Source organism: Lissotriton vulgaris, chromosome 1_1 (assembly GCF_964263255.1).
Source record: "Lissotriton vulgaris chromosome 1_1, aLisVul1.2, whole genome shotgun sequence".
Taxonomy (NCBI): Eukaryota; Metazoa; Chordata; class Amphibia; order Caudata; family Salamandridae; genus Lissotriton; species Lissotriton vulgaris.
In genome coordinates, this window is record NC_141685.1 from 2,050,253,969 (window position 1) to 2,050,281,154 (window position 27,186).

Genomic DNA, 27,186 nt, shown 5'->3' on the forward strand with positions numbered 1-27,186 from the left:
GTTTCAGTGTTAAACAATGAAATTCTAAAAACACATAGTAATCAATTTAAGAATATAGTAGGGGACCTAACTCAGATTAAAGCCTTAATGCCCATTCTAGTAAGAGCAGTGAAAAGTCAGGAGGATACTGAAGAGGACGGGGAGAATGGTGTGGTAGGAGAGGATGAAGTGATAAAGGAGGTTGAAGTGGGAAGGGAGGTTGAAGTGGTAAGGGTGAGCAGACCCAAAGAAGAGGAACCAACAGTATATATCTCCCGTTGTCCTATGATTATAAAGAGGTATGGGGAAAGGAGGTGTACAAAACAAAATACCCTGAGGTGACGAAAGGGCAAAAAGGCCCCATGTACTTATCACTTGGTAAAGCATCAGGAGGTTGGGAAGGGGCCATCCCCAGATCCAAGGAAACAAGATAAGGTAGTGCTGCTAGAAACAAAAAAGTTATCTTTTGCAGATACAAGAGAAAGAGCCCATAGTTCTGAGGGCTTTAAGAAGGATTCAGGGAAAAGTATGGTAAGGAATACCAAGGCCCCTTGGAGGAATCACCCCAGAGGAAAGGAGGATGTTGAATTAGAAAGTGGGATCGAGACGCCGATAGGTGTAGGGCATAGTAACCAATCACCTGATATTAGCTGTAGGGCTATAGGTAGAGAAGATGTAATTAAGAAAGGAAGGGCCGATGAAAGATCCCAATCTTCACAGCAATTTAGGATGGTGAACACCTGGCTATTTGTAGAATCCATAGGGCAGGAAAAGAGGGAAAAAAGGGCAAAGAAATTAAAGCCCCTAAAATCGGTCCCAGTTGCTCGCATAGTTTGCAAAATCCCCTAGTTTAAAATAGGTTAGCACAGATGACCTCAAAGAAGTAGGGTTCCTGAGTAACAGCAGCGGGGATTACGTAACAAAGGTTCTCCTTCACTCAGCATTAATAAAAGTTGCCATGGAAAAAGCAGAGGCTGAGATGCTAAGGGAAGGGATTAGAATATTGAAGAGAGAGGAGGTGATGATGGCGAATCAAGAGAAAACATTACTCAGGAACCATGCGGGGTTGGGAGAACAGCAAATAAAAATGATAAAATCAGGACGGGGTACTAAGGAAGCCCTCGAAATCACGATAATTCCCAAAAACTTAGATTGGGAGGATGATGATGTTCTGGTGGGAAATTGATACAGAGAATTGGCATCTATGGGCCACGAGGAAGAGGGGTACCTGAGCAGCAATGATTAGGAAACTGGGTCGTCGCACAGCCTATCTATCCAGTCCTGGAACGTAAACGGATATAAAAGAATAGCGTTAGAGGAAGGATTTAAAAATATCCTTGGGAAAACTGACATTGCAAGTCTCCAGGAGACTTGGCTGTGCGACGAAGCACAAGTTACTACTTGTGTAACGATATATCTGTAAGAGACATTAGTTAGTGATAGATTCCTTACCTTAGAATATCCCCAGGCGTCAGACTGGATCCGGAAATTTTTGCGTAGCAGTACCCTTGCGCATCGGTAGGCGTCGTCTGCGGCTCCACGTCAGTCGTTGACGCTGTGGGCGCCGTGATGACGTCGGAGTACTTAGACGCCGCCTCCGCGTGCTTACGTCAGTTCTTAGACACAGCTTTTCCACGCCAGAAACGCAGAGCCATGCTAAAAACCAACACTGGTGCCATTGAAACTAGGGCCCTGAAAGGGGATGAGCTTAACCCAAGATATCGGTTCACAGAACGGGGAGGATGGGTGGGTCGGTAAGGAATCTATCACTAACTAATGTCTCTTACAGATATATCATTACAGAAGTAGTAACTTGTGCATCTGAAAGAGACACATTAGTGATAGATTCCTTACCTTAGAATAGATACCCCAGCAATACCAAACCTTGGTGGTGGGTCTGCGAACCAATAATCACACCAGCAAGTCCTGGAGGACGGAACGGCCAAAGAAGCCATCCCTCCGGACTTGGCTGTCCAGGCAGTAGTGTCTTGCGAACGTGTGCAGCGAGGCCCACGTAGCTGCCTGTCAAATGTCCTGCAAGGGGACTCCTAGGCCCAGGACAGTAGTAGTCGCCGTGGCCCAGTGGAATGGGCCCTCAGCCCAACAGGAGGTTCATTTTTAGCCAAAGAGTAGCATGCTTGGATGCACAACACGATCCACCGAGAGATGGTCCGTTTGTGCACCGCACGTCCTTTCTTAGCGCCCACGTAACCAACAAAGAGTTGGTCATCCACCCGGAACTGGCGTGTGCGATCCAAATAGAATGAAAGCGCACGTTTTGGGTCCAGGCGGTGGAGCCGCTCTTCCTCCTTCGAGGTATGCGGAGGCGGAAAGAAGGTGGGCAAGATGATAGACTGCCCGATGTGGAACGCTGTGACTACCTTGGGCAGGAAAGAGGGTTTTGTCCACAACACAACCTTGTCCGGATGGACAGAAAGGAAAGGAGGTTTAGAGGATAGAGCCTGGAGCTCACTCACTCTCCTGGCAGAGGTGATGGCAACCAGGAAAGCAGTCTTGAGAGTAAGAAGGCGGATAGGACAGTTGTGAAGTGGCTCAAAGGGAGCGCACATCAGAAAAGTAAGAACCAGGTTCAAGTCCAACTGAGGCATCACGAAGGGAACAGGTGGAAACGTGTGTGTGATGCCTTTCAGGAATCGATTTACAACAGGGGACTTGAACAAAGATGGTTGATCAGGCAGCCTTAGGAAGGCTGAAAGGGCAGAAAAATAGCCCTTGATAGTGCCCAGAGCAGAGCCCTGCTGGGCAAGAGAAAGAAGGAAGAGAAGAACCTCAGAGAGAGGGGCAGACAGAGGATCCACAGCCTTTGCTGTGCACCATGCCACAAATCTGTTCCACCTGCAGGCGTATACCGACTTTGTGGAGGGACGCCTGGCTGCCAGAATGATGTTACAGACTTCAGGAGGCAAGTCAAATGGCCTCAACTGTCGCCGCTCAATCTCCAAGCATGGAGGTGGAGACTGGACAGGTTCAGGTGGAGGACCGTCCCCTGCTGCTGCGACAGAAGGTCCTCCTGAATAAGCAGACGAACCGGGGGATCGACTGACATACTGAGTAGCTCGGGATACCAGTACCTTCGTGCCCAGTCCGGAGCTACAAGGATGACGTGTGCCCGGTCGCGCTTCATCTTCTTCAGCACTCTGGGCAGAAGTGGTATAGGCGGAAAGGCGTACAACAGACCGCATCTCCACTCGCGACGAAAAGCGTCTCCGAGCGAGTGCCGCCTTGGAAATTCCAACGCGCAGAACTGATGCGTGTTCTCTTCGGTGGCGAATAGATCTAACCAAGGCTCTCCCCACTGCTGAAATAGGCCTTGCGCCACGACCGAGTTCAGACGCCATTCTTGATCCATCATGCACCGGTGGTTGAGTTCGTCCACCCTGGTGTTCAGAGAACCTGCCAGGTGTTGAACCACCAGGGTCACACCCTGATGTTCCAGCCACTGCCAAAGGCGCAGAGCCTCCTGGCAGAGGGTCCACGACCCCACTTCGCCCTGTTTGTTGCAGTACCACATCGCGGTGGAGTTGTCCGTGAACACCTGCACTACACTCCCCAGGACAGAGGGGAGGAATGCCTTCAGTGCTAGACGAATCGCCCGCAGCTCCAAAAGGTTGATATGGAGCCGGGACTCCGCCGGAGACCAGAGGCCTCTGATCTCTGCCTCTCCCATGTGGCCTCCCCAGCCCTGGAGGGACGCGTCCGTCACAACTACGTGCTCCGGTTGGGGATCCACCACTGCAGCTGTCTCGCAGTGCCCTCCGAGATCAGGACATGGTCGGACAGGTTGCCCTGATGCTTGGCCCACTGAAACGTCAGGTCCCACTGCAGAGCCCGCAAACGCCAACGGCGGGATGCACCAGAAGGATGCAGGAAGCCATCAGCCCCAGAAGCCGCAGAATCAACCTGACCGAGACTCGGGATAAAGGCTGAAAGATCGGAATCAGAGCCTGTATATCCCAAACCCGCTGTTCGGGTGGGTAAACCCGAAACTGCGCCGAGTCGAGAACCGCTCCGATGAAAAGAAGCTTCTGAGAGGGGCACAGGTGTGACTTCAGCACATTGATGAAGAACCCCAGCTGGTGCAAGAGGTCTGCCGTCGTCTAGAGGTGGCTGAGAACTGTCTGGGGCGAGCCCGCCTTCAACAACCAGTCGTCGAGGTAGGGGAAGACTGAAACCCCTAACCTGCGCAGATGAGCTGCGACCACCGCCATCACTTTCGTGAAAACACCCGTGGGGCGCTGGTGAGGCCGAAGGGGAGCACAGTAAACTGAAAGTGCTCGTGGCCTACAGTGAACCGCAGGTAGCGCCGGCAGGACGGGGATGTGGAAATAAGTGTCCTGCAAGTCCAATGCTACCATCCGTTCTCCTGGGTCCAGGGCAGCCCAAGACCTGAGCCAGAGTCAGCATTTTAAACTTCTCCTTCCGGAGGAAGCTGTTGACGTTCCGTAGGTCCAAGATAGGGCGTAGGCCCCCTTTGCCCTTCTTGGGTACCAGAAAGTAGTGGGAGTAGCAGCCACATCCTACTTCTGGACCAGGAACGCGCTCGATGGCCCCCTTGGCCAAGAGGGCCGAAACTTCCTCCTGCAGAAGCCGCAAATGATCCCCCGATACGCGGTGGTGTTGCAGTGGCATGGCTTGAGGGGTCGTCTCGAAGGAGAGGGAGTAGCCCCTTCGGACGATTTGCAGCACCCACCTGTCCGATGTGACAGTGCACCAGTGGGATGGCGAACCCTTCCCCCCACTGGCGTCACGTGGGCCGAAAAGCACGGACTAGGAGGGTTTTGAGGCGGATGCTGCGGGGGAGGGTGTGGACTGGCTTTGCTGTTGTCCCCGACCGCCTCCACGGCGATTTCCACGGCCGCCACCGCGTTGGATCTTAGTCTGCAGTGCGTGGCTGGAAGCACGTGTGGGGGCGCCCCTTCCTTGTCCACGAAAGGAGCGAAAGGCACCCGTTTGCTGGCGCGGGGCCGAGAGACCCAAGGACTTGGCCGTAGTCCTGGAGTCCTTAAAGCGCTCAAGCGCATGGTCTGCCTTGTCGCCAAAAAGGCGAGTGCCATCAAATGGCATGTCCATTAGTGTATTCTGGACATCGGCCGAAAAGTTGGCGGACCTCAACCAGGCGTGGCGACGAATCTCCACCGTCGTTGCCATCGCCCTGCCCAGTGGGTCAGTGGTATCCAGCCCACACCGGATAGACTATTTTGCTGCATCCCGGCCTTCCACAAGGGCTTGGCCGAGTTTGGCCCGTACCTCCAACGGACACTCTGGCAGCAATTCCGCGACCGTGTCCTACAGAGAGTGCGTGTAGCGGCCCAAGAGGCATGCAGTGTTGGAAGACCGCAGTCCCAGACTAAGGGATGAGAATACCTTTTTGCCGTACTGCTCATACCTCTTGGATTCCCTGTCTGGCGGAGCCGACGGGAATGCGGTCTGGAAATTTGAAGCCTGGATGACCAGACTCTCGGGGTGAGGTGGGTGGACAGGAAACATGGGTCGCCCGGGGCCGGGCAGTGGCGTCTGGCCACGTTACTATCTACGGTCGAACCCGTAGCGGGCCTGGACCAGGGTCCTAAAAGAACGTCGGTCAAGGCCTCATTAAACAGCAGCAGAGGCCCGGCCGAGCTGGACTGCGGTTTAAGTACCTCAGTGAGGAGGTTAGTCCTCACCGCCGCGACGGGAGCTCAAGGCCCAAGGCCTTGGTCGCCCTCATCAATACCACACTGTAGGTTGCCCCCTCCTCCGTAGCCACGGTAGGAGGCGAGACAAAGCCAGGGTCTGGTGAGGTGTCCAGACCACTGGCATCCCCAAGTGCACCTGTCCAGTCCTCTTGAGACTGACACTCTCGTGTCAGAGGGTCCTCAGACCCCTCCCAATACTCCTCATCACCCATCCCCTGATAATCAGGGTTGTCAAACGATGGGGCCGGTTCATAGAAGGTTAACTCCCCAAGCGGCGTCGAAAGCGGCACCCAGCGGCGCCGTCCCGACGCTGGAACCGGAGCAAGGGAGGTATCAGAGACGGCACCGCCCGAGGTGACACCTGAGGGACTGGCGCCGGTGAGGTCCTTAGGCCAACCGGCGACGACCCGGATCCCGAAGCGGATTCAGTGGGGCCCTGCGGCGCCGGGCCCGAAGGCGCCGGCGGCCCCGAAGCCCCCGACCCGCTAGGGCCCCAGACGGGTCCGCTGGGCCCGTAGGCGCCGAGGAGCCCGTCGGGGAAGAGAGGGACCTCATGGCCATGAGGAAACGCTGGATCACCCCCAGCGTCGCGTTCTGCCCAGGGACCGGAGGCTGTGGAGCAGGTCGCGACGCCAGCGACTCTGACGGAGCTGCGTGGGCGGTGTCACCCGAACCCCCGGCCGCGTCGAGCGAGCGTCGGGGGGGGGGGGGCTGTCAGAAGAGCGATGACGTCTCTTCGACTTCTTGTGCTTACCTGACGACGACTTCGACCCGGAGGAGTGATGTCGACTCTCGGAGCTGTGATGGCTCCTACCCCCCGACCTGTCCCTCGACTTCCGGTGGGACCAGGACCTCTCGCGGCGCGGGGCCGACTGCCAGAGTTCGAGTCGCTTGCGGGACCGCTCCCGCCTAGCTTTCGAAGTCGGGGCAGGTCTTGTCGTCGTTGTCGACGCCGAGACAGTGGAGACGCCGAGACAGTGGAGACACTGACAGTGAGGGTCGGTGACCGACATCAGTCGGTCGCAATCCTCACAAGGCTTGAAACCTGGCATCCCTATCAGCACCGTCCGGAGTCGCAAGACTCAAGAAAAATTATCAAAAGGGATCAAAAAGTCTAGTCAAAAAGTGACTAAAGTACTGCTTCTTCCAGATCTGCGCTTGCTGGCGCGGAAAAAAGAAGAACTGACGTCAGCACGCGGAGGCGCCATCTAAGTACTCCGACGACGTCATCACGGCGCCCACGACGCCGGACGCGGAGCCGCAGATGACGCCTACCGACGCTCAAGGGTACTGCTACGCAAAAATTTCCGGATCCAGTCTGACGCCTGGGGATATTCTAAGGTAAGGAATCTATCACTAACGTGTCTCTGTCAGATACCCCAGTCACTGAAGGCTTTGCCCATCATGTAAAGCCCGCAAAAAAGAATCAAGTAGGTAGGCCATCAGGCGGCCTGATGACCCTTGTGTCAACAAGGATAGCGAAAGATATACAATCGCTTCAACTTAATTGTAATTGGGTATTAGGCAGTAGAGTATTGATATCAAATAAGAATGTAGGTGGCGGAGGGTTATGCATCATAAATGTGTATATACAGAAAGGGAAAATAAAGGAGTATAATGTGGAGTTGGACTGCTTAAAGAAGGATTTGGAAGGATTCTATGACAAATATATCCTAAAGACGTGCTTTTAATATTGGGCAACTTCAACCATAGATTTAATCCCCCAAAAATTGACCCATGGCACAGTGATGTGCTAAGAGCCTATAATATAGAACTTGCGAATTTTCCCTATCTCCACCCAAGATGTAAAGCTCGGGCAGCTGTTGGGAGCCATGGGCCTGATCTGTGTTAACGGTAGGAAAGAAATGGATAGGGCAGCAATTGTGCCCCATAGATTATGTATTTATTCAGGCTTGGTGCTTCTATTTAATAAAATACTTTGAAGTACTTGGGGTAGAGGGAAGTGATCATTTCCCCACTGCTGATGGAATTACAGGTAAACAGGGATCCGCCGAGACAGAGAGTGTTACAAATTGATGTTGAATACCCAAAGTGGTTTACAACCCGGATAAGCAAAGAATATTTAAAGAAACTGAGAGCTCTCCAATTATTAGTTGGGCTTGAAAACCCCCTACCAGGGGAGTGTTTACCCTGGTATGAGGATACAATAAGACAACTGGTGGAATGCCTCAGGATAAAAATCAAACGGGGAAATTATGAGCAAAAAAGTAAAGCTAGGGCATTAATAAACCTTGGTTTGATGATGAATGTCGGTATTTAAAGGCCACTATTAGGAAACATGAGAGAGGCCTTAGGTGTAATTATAATGATATATCATCATCATTAGAACTAAAGAAACGAAGGATAAAATACAAGGCGACCATTAGAGATAAAAAAGGTCCTTTAAGGAAAAACGCTGGGTGATCTTACTCGAGACTATTGAAGAAAAAAATGTTAAAGGATTCTGGAAACTGATTAAGGAATGCACGGGGATGTCGTGGGATCCCTGCAGTGCTCCTTTCCAGAGGTTAAGTGGGTAGCCTACCTTGAGGAAATATATGGTAAATGGCCGACCAAAGGGGAAATAATTTCAACAAGCTGGCCTGGAGTCATGGAAGATATACTAGTGCATTTCACCTCCAGATATAATAGGAATGTAATAGCTGGCTTAAACCCAACACGAGCTGCCGGCCCGGACAACCTACCAGCAATTATCATAAAAACTAATCCAGACTGGTGGGCTGAGTTTTTTTCAAATATGTTCCAGGGGATATTAAAGACAGGTATCATGCCAGAAAGTTGGAACGGGGCTATCTTTAGACCGGTACACAAAAAAGGCGATGTAAATTCCCCAAAAAACTACCGCCTAATAAATCTCCTCGATATTGGGGAAAAGTTATTCTCCAAAGTAATCCTAGGCCTGCTAAAGGAATGGGCAGAGGATAACCAGATAGTACCCCCAGAACAGGACGGGTTCATAGAAGGGCATTCAACGGTGGACCAATGTTTTGCGCTCTCTGGGCCTTCGCGCGGAAGTCGATAGAACAGAGGGGTAATTTATTCTGCTGTTTCGTGGACTTCCGCGCGGCTTTCGATCTCGTGGGCAGGGAGCAGTTATGGTCAACATTGGAAGGATACAATCTACACGGAGACCTTTTGGCAATTATAAAAGCTGGGCCCAGATAATCTTGGATGAGGAGGGTAGATTGTCTGGGAGGATCCAGATTGGAAATGGCTTGAGGCAGGGGTGTTACTTGCCCCACTGCTTTTTTCCCTGTTTTTGGCCGACTTACCAGCAAAACTAAGAGGTTAAAGGGGCTAGCCCAAAATTGGGAGGTAATGATGTTTCCTGCCTATTATACGCAGATGATTTAGTGATTATGGAACTGACTCAGATAGGTCTCCAGAGAAAATTAAACATGTTCAACGAATATTGTCAGAATAAAAAGTTAACAGTGAACATGGATAAGACCAAACTTTTATGCTTCGTTAGGAGTAAAACTAGATTCCCTTGGTGTCTGGGTACAAACCTACTCGATAGGGTGAATGAATACAGATACCTAGGAAACTGGTTTATGAGTAACCTTAAATGGTAAACCCATCTGGAGGCTCTTAAAATAAGGGCATCTGCCTCTGTGAAGGGGCTAAAAAGATTCAATAGTGTCTATGGAGAAAACTCAGGTAGGCCGGTTATAAAAGCATACTTATCAATGCCCCCCCTCCCCCCCAATTCTTGTATGGGGCAGAAGTGCTTTATTTAAGTGGGAAAAAAGGGTGGGATAAAGAGGAGGGAAATATTTTTTTAAATTTGCTCTCATTGCCTAAATCCTCCATGGTTCAGGCTGCAAGACTTGAGCTGGGAACTACCTCCTGGGCAGTAACTGCTTGTATGGCACTAATTCGCTTTTGGCAGCGCCTAGGGTCTGGAGAGCAGTTAAAAATGTCCCAGTGGTGTAAAAGCGAAATTGTCGCTAGTGAACTGTCCTGGGCGAAAGAAACAAGAGCTGCACTAAGTGAAGCTTATGGAGTGTTGGGTTTAAAACTATGCCCGCAACTGGGTCATCCAGGTACAGCTAAGAATGATCTGAGGACACTGTGTGCTGTGATGTCCCGCACATATGAGAGAGTATCTCTCGCAGAAAGCCTTGGTGTCGCATATGACCCTGGCTTGGGAACTTAACCAACAGTATCCCTATTTAGACAGATTGCTGATCTACCATTTAAGACGTGAGGTAATAAAAGTGCGAATGGGGATAAACCCCTGCTATGGGAATAATGGAGTTAAAAATGTTATGTTGAATAATAATGGTACCTGTACCTGTGCATATTTTTTTAGACTGTATGATGTTTTTAGATATACGAAAAGAGATTTTATGCCCGATATTTAAAAAATACAGGATCAGAAACAGGATGCAAGCTGCTAGCCTTATAGCTGAAATGACGAATCTAGATATTGCTTGTGCTATGGGGAAATTTATGAGCAAAATCAAGGTGTTCCTTAAGTGTACAGAGTAAATATCGTATACTGCGCATTTGGGGTAGGATGAGTCTGTGCTTGTAAAGGTTAACAATATGGCATGGAACCTCTTGGAAAGGATTTGATGCTGATGGAAAATTACCTGACTTAATTACCCATAGGGGGACATTTGTATCTAGTATGAAGGAAAGTGCTATTGTATGTGATGTACATATGCCACGTTTTTAATATGATCTTGTTTATGTTTTTATAGTTCTTTTATGTATAGGGTATACTTTTAAGGTTGCAATTAACCAAATAAAGCTTTCTTACTGACACCGGTGGAATCGGAGCTAGAATTATTCCCACATGGACTGCTCTTCTACAAGGGAAGGAAAAGCTGGATGAAACCTGGAAGCCTGCAGCATTAAGGAGTGGCTTAGGGACCACAAGTGTGTCATTCTGGAACCATGTAACCTCTTACTTATTAATGTATTCTTCCATAAACATAGAATGGAGTAAACAATTTCATTCATCCGGCCATTGGAGTGCAACCCAGTGAAAGAAATTAGGCTAATTCGGATTGAATCCGAGAGCTACTATTGACAAGAATCTGGGATCCGTGCTGGTCGCAGTGAAATATGCTGAAATTGTTCCAGTTTAACTTTCCGACGCCTGGGCAGATTCATCAGCACCCACCCATTGCCTGTTTTCTGTTCGGAGCAGCAACCTGAAGGCGGCGAGAGGAATTCTTATTTTATCTTCCAGCTGGGTCTAAATAAAAGGCCTGATTTAAAAGGCCAACAGTGCTTCTTTTCTTCGAGTATGATCCTCGCTGGGTCCTACATTGAGCCTAACACTTGGATGCCACACAGTTTGTCGTCATTTCGCAAGTACTTAAGAGAAGCTAATATATGGAGGCAGGATTTGACTTTGCTGTACTCCTGTATATAGAGGTATGCATGCACTGTAAGAATGTCAGATGTATTGGTTTGTATAAGAAGTTGCACAAATACAGAAAAAAAAAATAAGTTCTAAACCAATGCCTTGCAGTTTGATGTAGTTTGAGGGTGGTTCATAGCTCACTGTGCTACATTACCAAATCAAGTCAAGTCAAAATATGCTTTATTCGAGATTTCACTCATAAAAGCAAGAACAGTCTAAATTTAAAAATACAATTACATTTTCAATCAATTATATCAAAAAAACTAAAGCATAATATTTACAGTTTATGACTCGATATACAGTTCCAATTTTGAACAATTTCATGCAACGGAAGTTAACCATTTTTAAAAAATAATAAAAAAGTTAAAAAACACTCAAGTATAACAAATTTGTAATAAAAACATAGATAAAACATACGGACAATTTACCCAGACAGAGAATAGTCAAATGACTAGCAGTCTCTGTCTGATCGACCATGCCCATCCAAGATATTTGATATCTATATCTCACTGCTAGTGCATATAATACCAAGGCAACTGTACTACTGGTAGTCCCTAAATTCTAGTACATCGGTTTTAACCATACACGTCTTGGGTCCGAATAGGCTGTGCAAGAAAATAAAAAATGGCCCGTAGTTTCTTTGGTGGAACCACAAACAGGGCAACTAACACTCAACCCACCTTCCCATTTAGCTGTCAAAAATCTAAGGGCGAGTGAACCTGCTCTCAATTGGAAAAGAAGTTTTCTATCACCAGGTCTAGTTTTACTATCCCAGTAGGGTTCCAGAGAAGGATAATACTTAGCCTCTAAGAATCCTTCAGTCATAAATCCTGAACTAGTACTACTCCAACCCCGGGAGGCTACCTTTTCCCAATAAATTTCTTTTAGAGCACTTTTAGTAGGGAATATTGCTCCAGCTGGGTCTGACCAAAGCGAACCCATTCCAAGCTTGTTCAAGATTGCTTTCAACGATTTAAGCCACCCGTTTTTATGGAATATATCCGCTTTGATGATATCTAAAAACCCCTCAGCATAATGGGAAAGCTCAGGCGTGGTCCTGAGCCTTCTCCAGTACAGAATCGGTCGAAGCCTGACCAAGTCTGTAACCGCTTTTCTGCCCAGATCGTACCTAAGGGGCAGCAAGGGAGTACTTTTCGGGACACCAGTTATTGCCCGGAAGAACTTATTTTCCGATATTTGTAGAGCAGCCCCCTTCTCGAAACCCCATAGCTCAGCACCATATAATGCGGAGCCAAGAGCCTTTGCTTCATATACCTGCAGAGCAGGCTTTACAGGTTTCGTCAAGGACTTTCTATGCTCGGAACTAATAGCACCTGATAGTTGCCTGTGCCTCAATGTAGCAATATCTATATGTTGGCACCATCCACTCTTATTTGAGATGTGGATACCCAGATACGTAAAAGTGTTCACCACTTCTAAAGGACGACCATTCATAATAATTTTAGATTTAAAACTGCGATGGGGATTAAAAATCATAAGTTTTGATTTGGTCACTTTGGCCTCCAGGCCATGCTCACCGCAAAATAGATCAAAGATAGACAGTGCATGCTGTAAGCCACTTGGGGTCTTTGATAGGATAAGCGTGTCGTCTGCGAACATTAAAATAGGTATTTTTGTACCAGCTAATGAAGGAGCGTCCAACTTCGCAGATAACATGCGGGATACGACACCGATAATGAACAGTGTAAAAAGAGTGGGGGCCATTGAGCAGCCTTGCCGGACGCCCCGCTCAACCGGGAAGTCCGCTGTCACCATGCCCTGCACCCACCACTGGATTCTAACAAAGGTTACTTCATGGAGCCGCATTATCAGTGTCAATAGATCATCTGGTACACCCAGGTTCTTAAGAACAGACCACAGCTTCGACCGCGGTACTAGATCGAAGGCAACCTGTAAGTCGACAAAAGCAGCGTATAGGCTACCTCCGCCCAGCACCACGGTCCTCCATTGCAGTAAGTTAAAGCGGAAAACCTGATCCACAGTACACATGGACCTACGGAATCCCGCTTGAAATGGTGACAGAGCATCATTATCCTCAGCCCAGTCAAGAAGCCTGTTCACAATCACACGCCCTATTATCTTTTGGATGATGTTTATAAGGCTTATCGGCCTGTAATTGCTGGGCTGGGATCGGTCACCTTTCATGAACACTGCTATAATTACTGCTCCCTGCCAGGATGTCGGTACCTCTGCACCCTACATTACCAGTAAGTAACAAAAGTACCTGTGTATCAAAACTGGAACCCTCTTACCTATCTAAATAAAATATAGATCTGTGACCTGCATGTTACACAGTGTGCAGTGCAGCATGTATTTTAACCCTCTGTGCTAGCTTATGAGTCAAAGCGGCGATTACATAAAGCACAGCTCCCTAGAGCAAGGGCAATAACCACCTGAGTCATCTTTAAAAATAATCATAACTATTATCGTTATTATCCACTGAAGTTTGCTGGGCGTACACAGATCTGTGCGGCAGGTGATTTAACCCCACAAGATATCTTAAAAGCAGCATCTTTGGAAAATATTGAGTAAAGCAGAAGAGATTTACTGTAAGGTTTGTTCTTATTGCCAATTTCTTTGTGGCAGAGTTTTTAAAAAAATGAAGGCCCGAGTTCATCGTCCGACTTTGTTTTTCAAGCTCCGCGCCTGGTGACTCCTCCCACTTTCCTCTGACATACCTTGATCCTCAGTTCATGGGTTCCCGAAGTACATTTTTCCAGTTCAAGCACTGGTGGAACCAGAATTTTAACACGTACTTATATGCCTACTTTGGTGCGCTGATTAGCGCCAACATGCTGTTTTACAGACACTTAAGTGTGTATTGACACTCTGTAGAGAGGCAGAGAAGGGACGCAGATGTGCTGAGTAGAATAAGCAGGGCTTTAATTGGGATGAAAACAACTGGAGGGTCTCTCAAAGGGGTGTAGCCGATGTGATTAAGGACGTGCCTTAAAAACACACAAAATAAAGTTCTGTGCTTAGCATAGTGTGCCGCCCAACTGGTATTTTGCTGCTTCTGTCACTGCATCCAGATATACAATACAAGTAACATTACACCTTCAGCAAGCCAGGACGTGGCTTTGCCAATGGTTGTTAGTTGTGTAAGATAAATAAGCAAGAACTATGGCTTCATTGTATATAACATTGAAAATGCTTCCGTTCTGAAAGGATGAGAAACTGAAAGAACGAATTTACATCAAAGCCAGTGAAGGGTGGCAATGCTGCAGAGTTAAAATGTATTATTCATACGGAGAACGAGGGCAACCAGTAGGCTGGAGGATCGTGCACACCGTTTCCGTCTTGTTGCATAAAGTGGGGTGTAGGTCCGTGATGAGCAGTCAGTTGCGTGAGGCATGCTGGGAGGAGTAAGTCCACACTTATGACAGAAGTGAAACCGCAAGTCCCAGCATGCTAAGAACTGCTGTATGAGATAAAGCACCTTCGCTCCCTGACACTACTTTGTGTCCTGCCTCGATGTCCAGGCTTCTTCTCGCTGGACCCTGCAACTGGATTACTGAGTGGCACCTTAGTGGACTTTGAGTGGCTGGCGGCTTGTCGTACACCTGCAGTGCTGATGCAGTTAAAAGCAGTGGGAGAGGTGCTTATGAGGTATCTGTCCGTCGTCAATACTGTTCATGTGCCCCATTGCGCGCATGCGTATCAGCATGCCACTTTCTTTAGATTTTCTCTAACTTCAGCAAGGCGTTCTACGGGGTGCAGCCGCCACTAATGTCCGCTATTAATGTAATAGAGCAAGCGATGAATGGATGCACTTTTAAAAACAAATAACTAATGTAAATATGGCGAGCCGCTAATAATGGTGCGCGGCTGCCATTAAAAGCGAGGCACGGGTGCTCTTTAAAACAAGAAAATGTCGCGTTTGTGGCAGAGTGCTGTAAACTTGTCAGGGGTGAGTTCAAGGGGCTGGTAATGAGGCTCCTTCAGTTAAAAATGAGAAACAAAACTATTCTTGACGTGCTAAACAAGTGGTGCGCGCACGAGCGCAACGGCAACCCCTATTCTTTCAATTATCGCGGGCGCGATAATTGAAACCACTTGACAGCCTATTGGTGTCTATTACGCGCACCATGCGCGTAATAGACACCAATAGGCCATGGGCGGAGCAATGCGCCCATCTTTGGCCAATTGCATGCAGTCTTTTATAAAAAAGACGCATGCAAAGGCCAATGGGGTAGCAGAAAAGGAAAAGCACACGCACAAGCGTGTGAGATTCCTAGGTGACTGCTGAATCCCCCTTTTTCGATTACTAAATGCCTCGCGCTGCACGAAGTACTGCTGCGCAGTGCAAAGCTAGGAGCGAGACCTAAAAATTACCTATAATTGTCATGCTAGTACGGGTACTCACAATTTCAGATATGTGCAAATATCTACTGTTTCTAAATTCTATATTTTGTTCCAATTTCAAAAATACATAGGTGTCTTTCATACTGATTTTTCCATGCATATATTTACCCAAATTAATTGTTGGATGTAACGGTATAATGCTTTCAAACAGCTACCACAATTAGAAGAAGTTACAGGTGGAAACGTTGGCACAAATGGTGTTTTTTTCCAACTAATTTTCAATTTTTCTATATTTAACTGTTTGTTTCTATAACGAAACCTTGAAGGATCTACACAAACTACCCCTAGCTGAATTCAGAATTGTGTCTACTTTCTAAGTTGTATAGCTTTCCAGGATCCATTATTGCTTTCATACTCATTTCTACCATTAGAATACCACAATCCCGGAACAAATTAGAGAAACTTCGTAAAAAACAAGTCCATTTGCAATTGATGATATTGATGCTGACGGACTATTTAAAGGCCGAGGTAATCCCTGTAGGATTACAAGTCCGCAACGTACCAGGGATTTTCACAGACAATCCGAAATACACAACTAGCTTCAGCTACATAGGAACCACGTGTTCACGCCATTGGCTTGCACTAGGGATTGATACCACCGTAGAGACATTGAAATCACTCGAAACTGAGATCGCGGATATTCTAAAACAGATCCAAGACTCAGGTACTACTGAAGATAGCAAGAAACTCCTAGAACAGGTCGATAAAACCATTGCAGAATATCAAAGAATAGAACAAAATAAAAAATCCAACAAAATCAAAAAAAATATAAAATCATATAATATAGAAGTGACATACCCGTACCTACAAAAGGACTTCTATACAAATCGGGCGTATGCTAACCCCCAACAATATAGGCCCTGGGGTAGGTATAACAGACGGCGAAATTTGGTAGGCTTCTTAGAAACCTCAGCCGAATCTTCCGATAATTCGGACGCAGGTGAAGGCAGTAGTACATCCCGACGAGGCGGTTCACATCAGACCGGTGGTACAAATCCTTTTTTACAGAGAGGCCAACAAGGCACACCCCAAAGAGGAAAAGTCAAGAAAACCCAGAGATGGGTCAACCCACCAGGGGAACGACGGACGAGGAACAATTTCTACCAGTGGTAGACTCCGCTTCCCCCAGCATAGAAACAATTCCCATCTTCAACATCTCCAATTACTCCTTAAGGGAGGATGAAATTTCCCTTCTCAAAAAAGGACTCACTTTTGTGCCTACAATCCCGCCCAATTATTTGGAACTACAAACCGAACTGATGATATTCTTCAGACGAGTTCGGCTAAAGGCATTCTTTCAACTACATCCCAGTCAGGAGAGTAATGCCCTAACACCTTTCCGGCCTCCCTCTAATTTTTCTCCAACTTCCGGGATGATTCCACCAGAGATAATCACCTTCGAGAAGTTGGTCTTAAAAGATCTCTCCACTTTACAAAACACCCGTAATTTCATCCCATACAATATCACGCTGAGAGAAAAACAGGCAATCACTACTCTCAAAATGAACAACTCTCTGATCATCAAGAGTGCAGACAAGGGTGGTGGAATCGTTCTCCAGGATTTCGAGTCCTACACCTCTGAAATACAAAGGCAGTTAGACAACAGGGAACATTACCAAAGGCTAGCATCCAATCCTACAAAGGAAATTCAGGAATTAATAAAGAATATCACCACGGACGCAATGAGAGAAGGTTTCTTATCTAAGAAAGAGTTTAACTATTTAAATATCAAAAGCCCCAGAACACCAGTGATATACACTCTTCCAAAAATCCATAAGAGCCTCACTGCACCACCTGGACGGCCCATTGTATCAGCTTGTGGCTCTATTGTAGAGCCATTAGGAGCCTTTATTGACTTCTTCATAAAGGAGTTTGTCCCCTCAACACCCTGTTATGTCAGAGACTCCATGTCCATGATCTCACTGGTTGAAAATGTACCCTTTAATCCAGTAACCGACACGCTTTGTACCATGGACGTGTAGTCGCTTTATACAAATATCCCTCAGATAGCGGCCCTGAAGGTGATTCAAAAAACTCTGGACACACGTCCCCGCCCTCACGCAATACCAACATCTTTTATTCTACAGTTGCTTGAAATCTGCCTAACAAAAAACTTCTTCACATTTAATGGCCTTTTTTACCAGCAGATCAAGGGCACCAGTATGGGGCTATTTTTGCCCCAAACTTGGCTATACTTTTCATGAATGAGATCGAAAAGGAGGTGATACTTTGTCCATCTAATCCATTCTATCCAGGAATTGTATTATGGCGTAGATACATTGACGACATCTTCATGATCTGGAGATGTGAAGTCAATGATCTGCGCCATTTCCAACACTGGATGGACAACAATTGCTGTGGTCTTCGCTTTACCCTAACTTCGAATAAAACCTCTATCGATTTCCTGGACCTTTCCATTTTCCATCAAGAGGGAGTTCTCCTGACACGTCTGTTCAGAAATACTACAGAGCGGAATACACTATTAGACTATTCCAGCAACCATTCCAGAGCACTACGGGATTCACTCCCATTCTCTCAGTTCCTGCGAATCAGGAGAAATTGCTCGTGCAGGCAGGACTACTTTAAAGAAGGTGCCATCCTAGCAGAAAAACTAAAAAACAGGGGCTACCCGAGGCGTATTGTTAAAAATGCCCTTAAAAGGGCATGGTAGAGACCTAGAGAAACCTTACTGACACCCACTACAAAGACCCCACAGGAGAGAATAGCTTGTGTAACCACTTTTCCCCCCGTGTCAAACAAAATGAGAAAGATGACACTCCGTCACTGGCCTGTCATTAATGCGGGCATACTAGAAATTGAGCGCCCTTTATTTGTTTTTAAAAAAAGCAAAAATCTGAAGTACCATCTAGTCCGAGCAGCATTGCCAAGCCCCGATCAATCCTCTACACTTGAAAGCATATGGGGTCTGTCCCCCGTTGTAGGACATGTGAAATGTGGCAATTGCAGTGTGTGTGACATAACCATTGAAGGGAAAACCAGAGTATTTAATAACATCACCTTTACCAGCTCTTCACTTTCTAATTGTAACACCTGTAATGTGATATACTTGGTTCAGTGCCCATGTATGAAAATGTATGTGGGTCAAACATCGCAGAAGGTGAAAACAAGGATCTGCCAGCACAAGAGCCGCATCCGTTGCCAAACCCAGAATGCACCACTCGCGGAACATTTCACCAGTGCCAAGCACACAGAAAATGACTTAAAATGGACTGTGCTAAAGGCACTAAGGCTACCACCTAGAGGAGGATGTATGGCTCAACTTCTAAATAAGGAGGAACTGAAATGTATTTTACTTCTGGACACAATTCGGAATGGTCTCAACCGTACTGAGGATTGGGCAGGATTGCTATGAATTGCCAGAATTTGACTTGAGACACTGTCAAAATTTCCTTATTTTAACACCAGTTTGCTCATTAGTCTAATGTATGATGTGTTCTAACATAATGCCAGACGTTGTCTGTTTTCTAAAATCTAAATCATGCTTTCTAAAATCCAATACTTGTTTGTACAGAGACTAAGGTTGTCCGATGAAAATGCCACACAAAGAATCCCTTATCATGTAAATCTGTTTGCCCTGATATTGATACTGCTCTGTAATCCTGATACATTGCATGACAAGGAGCACTTGCACCTAGCGTTAGTTAACTAACACCACTCTAAGATGGCCGCCACTGGGACACCTCTCCCGCCCCCTTCCGCTCTCACTCCCTCATCACTGTTTATTTAATCACGCGCGGCTTTGCACGGGCTGACTTCCGTATCACCGTGAAGCCGGCACGCTGCCACTGTGCACACCGCTTGCTGCCTACTCGGACCGCGAGTAAAGGATTATTAACTCCTCGCTAAGGTAAGGAATCTCGGCCTCCCTTGGGCCCAGGGACAGTTCCACCCTCAGTGCCTCGATGCCAATGGCCATTAGCACTTTCACGCCCTAACGCTCTAATTCCTGTTTAATTGCAGACCCTCGAGTCCCAGTGTATACGCCCATGACGGTGTAATATACACGACTCCGGTTCCATGATAATTGGATTTTTCACTCATCATAAGATAGGAACTTATGGCAGCACCCCCCCCCCAAAACCTACCAAACAGGACACCGAGGTAACGCCGTGTTCCCCCTTGCCCTAATTATTAGCGCATGTTACCATCACTTTTTGCTAATTGGTTTTGTTTACTTTAGGTACCAGCCATCCATTTCATTATTTCTTATAACTACCAGGAGGCTGATGTAGATCGCTCGAAAAGGTGCGCCCTTTATTTATGATTATGGCATCATTATGGCCATCTAAGAGACCGCCGGGGATGCCTGGTCTCACCCTGGAGATACCCATTAAGGGACCATCTCTCAGGGAAGCCAGGAAGCGTTTCGCAGCGGTCGAAGCGCCTTGGGACCCTATGGGTAAGTAGTGCGCTATATAAATGCCTATACATTTACATTTATACATTTAAGAGGCATGCAAAGAACCCAGGCACACGTGATGCATGGTTTTACCACCTCGACACCTTAGCCACCACCGCCACGGTCCTTGAAGTGTTTAAGTTCACCGGGCTGAATGCCCGCAATAGAATTAGCGCTAAACACCGCTTCACCACTGCACCATCCGTGAAAGCGACACATATAGTCACAATCACGTTCTCTCTAAGAGGCGCAACAATGTTAGCGTTTAAAGGCTCACTGTACTATTATCTGAGTCGGCATTGACTTAAACGGTTCTTGCACTTTTTAGATAAAGCATGTGATTGGAACACTAAAGGTTGACATCAACATGATCACAATGGCATGACATAAATGAATACTACGTGCATTTTACCTGTAATTAGTGCTGTATTTAAACAGAATTTTCTTTTTCTTCCCTTTTTTCTCATTTCTGTAAATTGTAATTCTTAACAGGTTTTAAAGATAGCACATACAGGCAATACATTCTTACTGTCCTGATGATGATCCCAGTTCACTAGGAGCCGGGGATCGAAACGCCGTCGACACTCACTCAGATTGTGTAACCTCTCCATTGTGTTTATACTGTTACATGAATTGGTTGTCTGAACTTGCCGTGCTAATATGTTATTGATGCAAGGGACAATTGGCTCCGCAGTTCTTTTTGCCTGATATTCTTTACCTTCTTTTTCCTTGCTCTCTTCCTACTCTTGAATTCTTCTTGAGTGTACTTTTTGGATAGGTACAGGCTTGTACCCTATCAACTGTCACATTAGACCTCCTTGTTGGTCTTTTAAATTCACTTATATTTGAAATAAAATTTCAGGCCCGGCTGGGTACTGAAAATCTTGTCAATATAGTACTGATTGGAGTCTATATTTGTATTTGTCTTTGTGAAAACTCAATCCTATGGACCACTGTTCTTCATAATAATGGAAGAAGGTTCAAAGCACAAAAAATAGCAAAAGAAGTCTAAATCCCAGTATAATGCCAAAACTGTGCAAAAACTGTTGGTTTTCTGACAAAAGTCTGTCAGTCCCTAAAAGCTGGGAAAAAACAGACTCTTTCATTTGCAGCACTTTTTTCCAATTTTTCCCCCAAAAAACAACATTTAGCTGTATTTTGGCTAATTCCTTTGGAATCCCCATGATGTTGGAAGAAAAGGACATAAATTTGGCGTGGATATCTTACATGGTCAAAAAGTTACAGGGGCCTGAGCTCAAACTACCCCAAATAGCCAAAAAAGGCTTAGCATGGGGGGAAGGCCTAGCAGCTAAGGGGTTAAACAAAAGTAGCTGTTATTACAGATAAGGTACAAGGGGCACAAATTGCATCTTTAACTATAAACTGATGGATCTGTGCATGAGGAGAGGCAGGTGTATTGTCAAATTCATAAAAATGTAATATATTTTGGAAAAGAAGTTGCAACTTTGGGTACTTACATTTCCAATTGCCAGAAGCGCTTTATCAAAAAAGAGTAGCATTCCAAAAAAGAGGAAAAAGACACCAAAACCTGTAAGTCCCATTCCGATTTCTGTAACAAAAAAACAAAAATAAATACAATAGCATAGAAATTCTGATTAGTAACAAAGGTCAAATGAAAATAACCAGTACAGCTTACAATCGATTAAAGATGTAAAATAAACAACAGTCAAATCTTATAAAAAATGTTAGAGTTATTTTGGGGCCTCCGACACAGTTAACACACCTAATAAACCACCTCGTTGAAGGGTTAAATTGTATATATAGAGGAAATTTGGCTATTTGAAGGCCTCAAAAATGTCGCAAAACACAAGATCGCTACGGTATGCACAATAATGATCTGCTACTGACACATGATAAGAAAATTTTCAGCCCAATAATGGCCAAGTGTATATATTTTACGAGGAAAGTTAACTATTTGAAGGCCTCAAAAATGTTACCCCATCGGCCATTTATGGGCTGAAAAGAATGTTCTTATCGAGTGTCAGCAGCAGATCATTGTTGTGCATACTATAGCCGTCATGTGTTTTGTCACAGCGACATATTCGGCTAGCTTGTTGGTCTCCCGTATTGAGACAAACTAATACATTAAAAATACATAATATTTTTGCCGGGCATGTTAACTCCTTCCATGCGGTTGACGGAAGCACGCCGTCACGAGCCACGGGTGGCGTGTGCTCATGACAGCGTGGTTCCGTCATGCCAAGGCCACTCAGCCCATGCGTAACGGATTCCCCGCCTGTGCGGGCGAAATAGTGAGTGGGCGGAGTCGTGACGGAACCACTCCGTCATAAGCACAGCTCGCCCGTGGCTCGTGACGGCGTGGTTCCGTCACAAGCATGGTGGCACCGCGCGACCCCCCCTTACCTCCCAGCGCCGCAGCGGTAATTCCGCCAAGGGGTTAATGAAAAACAATGCAAACACATATTAGAGCAATATTAATCTCATATATATATACAAACTCAAGCCTTTGTACTGCAAACAAAAAGTAAATTCTGTTAATTAATGAGCTAGCAAATATATTTCATCAAGCTAATACACTATGAATATAGAATTCGTTGTTATGACCACATAATTACCATATGCCTTCACAATCAAACTTCATAAAAATACTTTTGCCTGCTCTTCGCAAGACATAAAAACATTTGTAAACACTGAAATACCAGATCAATACAATGTATTACACACTTTAAGAAATTGATGATGCATAGTGAACTATTTTTTTTTAGAACAATCCTCTCCAACAACATTAGTGTGGAATCGCCCCAGATGAAGATAATAATCCCCAAGACAAATGTCAGCTGCTTATACAGAAGCTAACTCCCCCTTCCTTCCAAAAGTGAAACAATTCGAAAGGTAAAATCAGCAGAGACTGAATGTGACAAAGTTTTATTCGCACAGAAAAGCCTAGTGCCAAAAACCACAACTCCTACTTCCTAAAATGGCAGCAATTCAAAGCTTAACAAAGTAAACGTGTGTCTAATTCTTACAGAAAGTGCATTAAGCCTTTTGATTACCATTGGCTTTGTGGTTTGCAACTCACATTTTCTGGCTTTCTATTTGATGGCTTTATTTGCTTTAGGCTCTCCAGGTGTAGTTTGTCTCTCCAGGTGTAGTTTGTCACTCCAGTTGCCTAAAGCATGTTTACTGTATTCTGCTACAAATTCCCTTTCTGTAAACAGGCCTTTAAATCTTGTTCTCATCTTATCACATTTGCTGTGCATTAAAAGACCAAGGTCAAATGTCAGAGGCTGTAAAGCCAGCAAACTGTTGGCTTGGATAGGCAGCAAGGAAAAGAAAAGAATGCATGCACAAGAGCTTAGCCAGGAGATGAGAGAGACAGTGAGGGGCGGTAGACAAATTGCAGCAGCATTTGCAGCCTACATGGTTGCCTTTAATGAGCCCAGAGTAGAAGCCTCGTCGGAGGAGATTAGACTATTCGTGCACGACTGCCCACTGACAACCCCGAGTCAGGCCTAACAGTAAAAGCTGGAGGGAGACATTAGAGAGTCATAAATCACTGTGGCACTGGCTCAGATGCAGGCAGAGAAAGGCCCCTGGCCTGAGTGCGCTACCCATAGAATTCTTCCTCAAAATGGCCAGAAAAAGTGTTTAAACTGTTGCATTTGATATACTGCAAAGCACATCGCGTCAGGACATTGCCGTCAGACTTGCGCATGGCTACCATTGTCCTCATGCCCAAGGCGGGGAAATACGAAAAAAAATGTGGTTCGTATAGACCGATTTCCTTACTGAACACGGATGCAAAGATCCCTGCTGCCCAACAGACTATGCGGAGTGGTAACCGACTGGGTTCATGCAGACCAGACAGGCTTTATGCCATATCGCTCAACAAAGCAGTACCTACGGTGCCTTATTAACACCATAGAGCAGACAGACATGGAGGGGGGACCCTGGTCCATCGTGTCGTTGTGTCATTGGATAGCAATAAGGTATTTGATTCGACGGAGTGGCCCCTCCTGTTCTTGCTCTTGGAATGAATGGTGTTCAAACCTCGGTACATCACGTGGATCAAATTGCTATAAGGAGAGCTACAGGCCAGGATAAAGTCAATGGCTGTCTCTCAAAGGGGTTCCCTATTGGTAGTGGCCCAAGACAGGGGTGTCCACTGTAAACAATGATTTTTGCAGTGGAGCCCCTGGTGGAACTCATGAGGATAGACGTACAAATTTGGGGCGGGATGGGAGACTCAGTTTGGGAAGAATCAATATTGCTCTATTCAGACGATATACTGCTTTCTCTGACGAACACAGAGCGATGTCTGGCTCGCGTCAGCAAAATCATTCAAGTATTTGGGGAGTTCTCAGGATTCGCCATTAACTGGGAGAAATCTCTTCTCTTACCTATGGGTCGCTGGTGGCAACAATCCCCCATGTCTCTACCTTTTCCAGTGGAAACCCACTGGTTCAAATATTTGGACATATGGGTCACCAGAGATGCTGCGTCATACAACCAGGTTAACCTCCTCCAGCTGATGCAGAGACTAGAAGGAAATATTAAAAACTGGAGCACGCTGCAGCTGTCCCCATTAGGAAAAGTAGTCTTGTTTAAAGTGATTGCTTTTGCCCGGCTGTTATACGTGCTGCAGAAGAGTTCTTACACAATACCAAAAACCATTTTCGCCAGAGTGGTGTCCAGATGTGAACACAGCTATGGGCGGGAGGCCAACCCCGCATAGCAATGACGATACTACAATGATCCAAATTTGAGGGAGGCATTGCACTTCCAAATGTGCAAAAATATTATGAGCAGTGAAGGTTAGTATAGTGAACGATTCAGTATATGCAGCCAGGGGCGTCCCCGCGATCAGAGTGGACATATGGGGGATGAGCGACCAGAGTCATATGCACGTTTTAACTGGTAGCAAACACAATAAACAGGCAGGGCCATCAACGGTACCAGTACTAGCTGTGTGAAGAGGACAGCTTTGGAAGATGCAATGGGAAAGGAGTCTCACACCTCTCACACCTCTCTGGGAAGGTACACGACTACAACAAGTGGTTGCCCTGAAAGGCATTTAGGGGTGGGATATGATAGGTATCTCAACACTCGCAGATGTTTGGGACGCCAATGGGGTGGTTTCCTTTGAACTTCTGCAAAGATAATATGAAATGCTGACTACTTAGTGGTTGAAATACAGACAATTACAGCATGCACTCCTTGGGAGCACAGATAAAGAAGAGGAGACACAGGAGGACTTTTCATTGAAAAGGAGACTGTTGCATGGGTGAGTCCCACACAAACGGATATCTCTGACTTTTGGCACAACACAAACTGATTTCTCAGACTTATGGCACACTGCAGCAAAATGCACAGGGGGCATTAACACACCTCATGGATAGGTGGGAACAGGATGTAGGGGAAGTTGACGACAAGGAGTGGCAGGAGGCATTGAGCTTTCCAATGGAAGTTGTAATTAAGGCAAGTTACAGGCTAATTCAACTAAACTCCTCCACAGGACGTACTACACCAGTTCATTGTTTCACAAGCTTGGGAGGGAGGGCGACGCCCACTGCCTTAGGAAGTGTGGTATAGAGGGAACATTCATACATACCGCACTAACCTCAGGTCTGTCATTTATGGGGGCAGGTGATGAGATCCCTGGAGGGAGCGGTTGGAAACGCCATGGAGTTGAAACCCAAAACAGCTCTACTGGGAGTGTGGCGACCATCAGACTTCACAAGGTATCAGAAGATCATGGCGAATGAGGAATTTATGGTGGCAAAGAGGGACATTGCCCAGAGATGGGGATGCGGCCCCCCACATCACTCAGAGAATGGGAAGTGGAGATGGAACGATGTAGGATACTAGAGCAAGAGGTTTCGGTAAATGTCAACAAAAATTGAGAAGATCTGGGGCACATGGGATCCTGAGGGGATAAGCTACAAGATATAAAGAAAAGCATCACACCAAGCGAGCAGCAGTGGAGCCACAGGTGTGGTGGACTAAGAGAGGGTAGAGACTACATAGGTGATATGGATCTGGGATGTCACAGGCATTCATACTAAGCAGTTCATGGAGAATAGTGGATTACGGGGAGGGGTGAGGAGCGGGTAGAGACTTACACTGTAATGTACGGTCGGCGCTGTGTTGAAATATCAGAATAGTATCCCTGTGCAAATATTATTTCACTATAATTGAAAAGAATTAAAAAAATAAAATGTCAGCACTGTCGTCCGAGGCCGCTAATTTACTTTTCTTTCTCTGGCTTCAAAGTGAGAGGATTTAGGTAACAATCTTGCTGGATAGAGGGTAGGATACTGTTTTCTTTCTGGGCACACAACATTTAAATGAACTGTTTATGTATTTAAGAATATACCAGAATTAGGAACACAAATGAAGCACATTTATTGTTATTTCTGAAGTGAGTCGGAAACCAATACTTTAATATGATCACAACAAATCATTACACCACTCCACTCTACTCTACTCTGCACCACTCCACTCTACTCTGCACCACTCCACTCTACTCTACGCCTCACTACTCTACCCTGTACTACTCTACTCTATGCCAATGCACACTTCGCAACTCTATACCACTGCACCGTACACCACTCCAATCTAGAACACACCAATCTACTCTGCACAACTCCACGCTATGTCACTCTGTGCCACTGCACTCTATGCCATTATACTCTACGGCACTCTACCTTGTACCACTCCACTCTACTCTGAAGCACTCCACTCCACTCCACCCCACTCCACCCCGCACCACTCTGCACCACTCTGCACCACTCCACTCTATGCCACTGCATTCTACAATAATCCACTCTACACAACTGCAATCTATGCCACTGCGCTCTACTCTGCGTCTCTGTACTCTATGCTGCTCCACGCCACTGAACTCCGACACTCTACTCTACCATACTGCACTCTCTGACACTGAACTCTAAGCCACTCTACTCTGCCCTACTCCACTCTATGCCACTATAATTTACACCACTCTATGCCACTTCACTCTATGCCACCCGACTCTACGCCACTGCCCTATGCATCACTCAACTTCGTGCCACCCCACTCTTGCTCATCCCACTCTAATCTACAATACTCAGAAGTGTGGAATTTAATAAATATCTACTTGTCCGTGGGGAAGGTTGCGTCATAAATCTACCGGTCCTGTAACAAAATCCACGTGTCCCCTTTGTGCAATGAAATGCAGCGACAAACCATGGCAGCAATCTCATTATATAAGAGCTCTGAAATATCCTCTCTGATTATTCAAGGGCTCCTTCCATAATAGGCTTTCAATACTAGCAATTCCCTCA

At 46.2% G+C, this 27,186-nt stretch overlaps 1 protein-coding gene across 1 annotated transcript in view; it reads right to left on the reverse strand.

The window, feature by feature from the left end:
- The window catches only part of GOLT1B (golgi transport 1B), a 120,512-nt gene that overhangs the window by 61,395 nt on the left and 31,931 nt on the right, over positions 1-27,186 (reverse strand). The window contains exon 2 of the mRNA XM_086920490.1: positions 21,361-21,452. Within this exon, the coding sequence (XP_086776616.1) occupies positions 21,361-21,452 (92 nt within the window). The remainder of the gene's footprint in view (positions 1-21,360; positions 21,453-27,186) is intronic.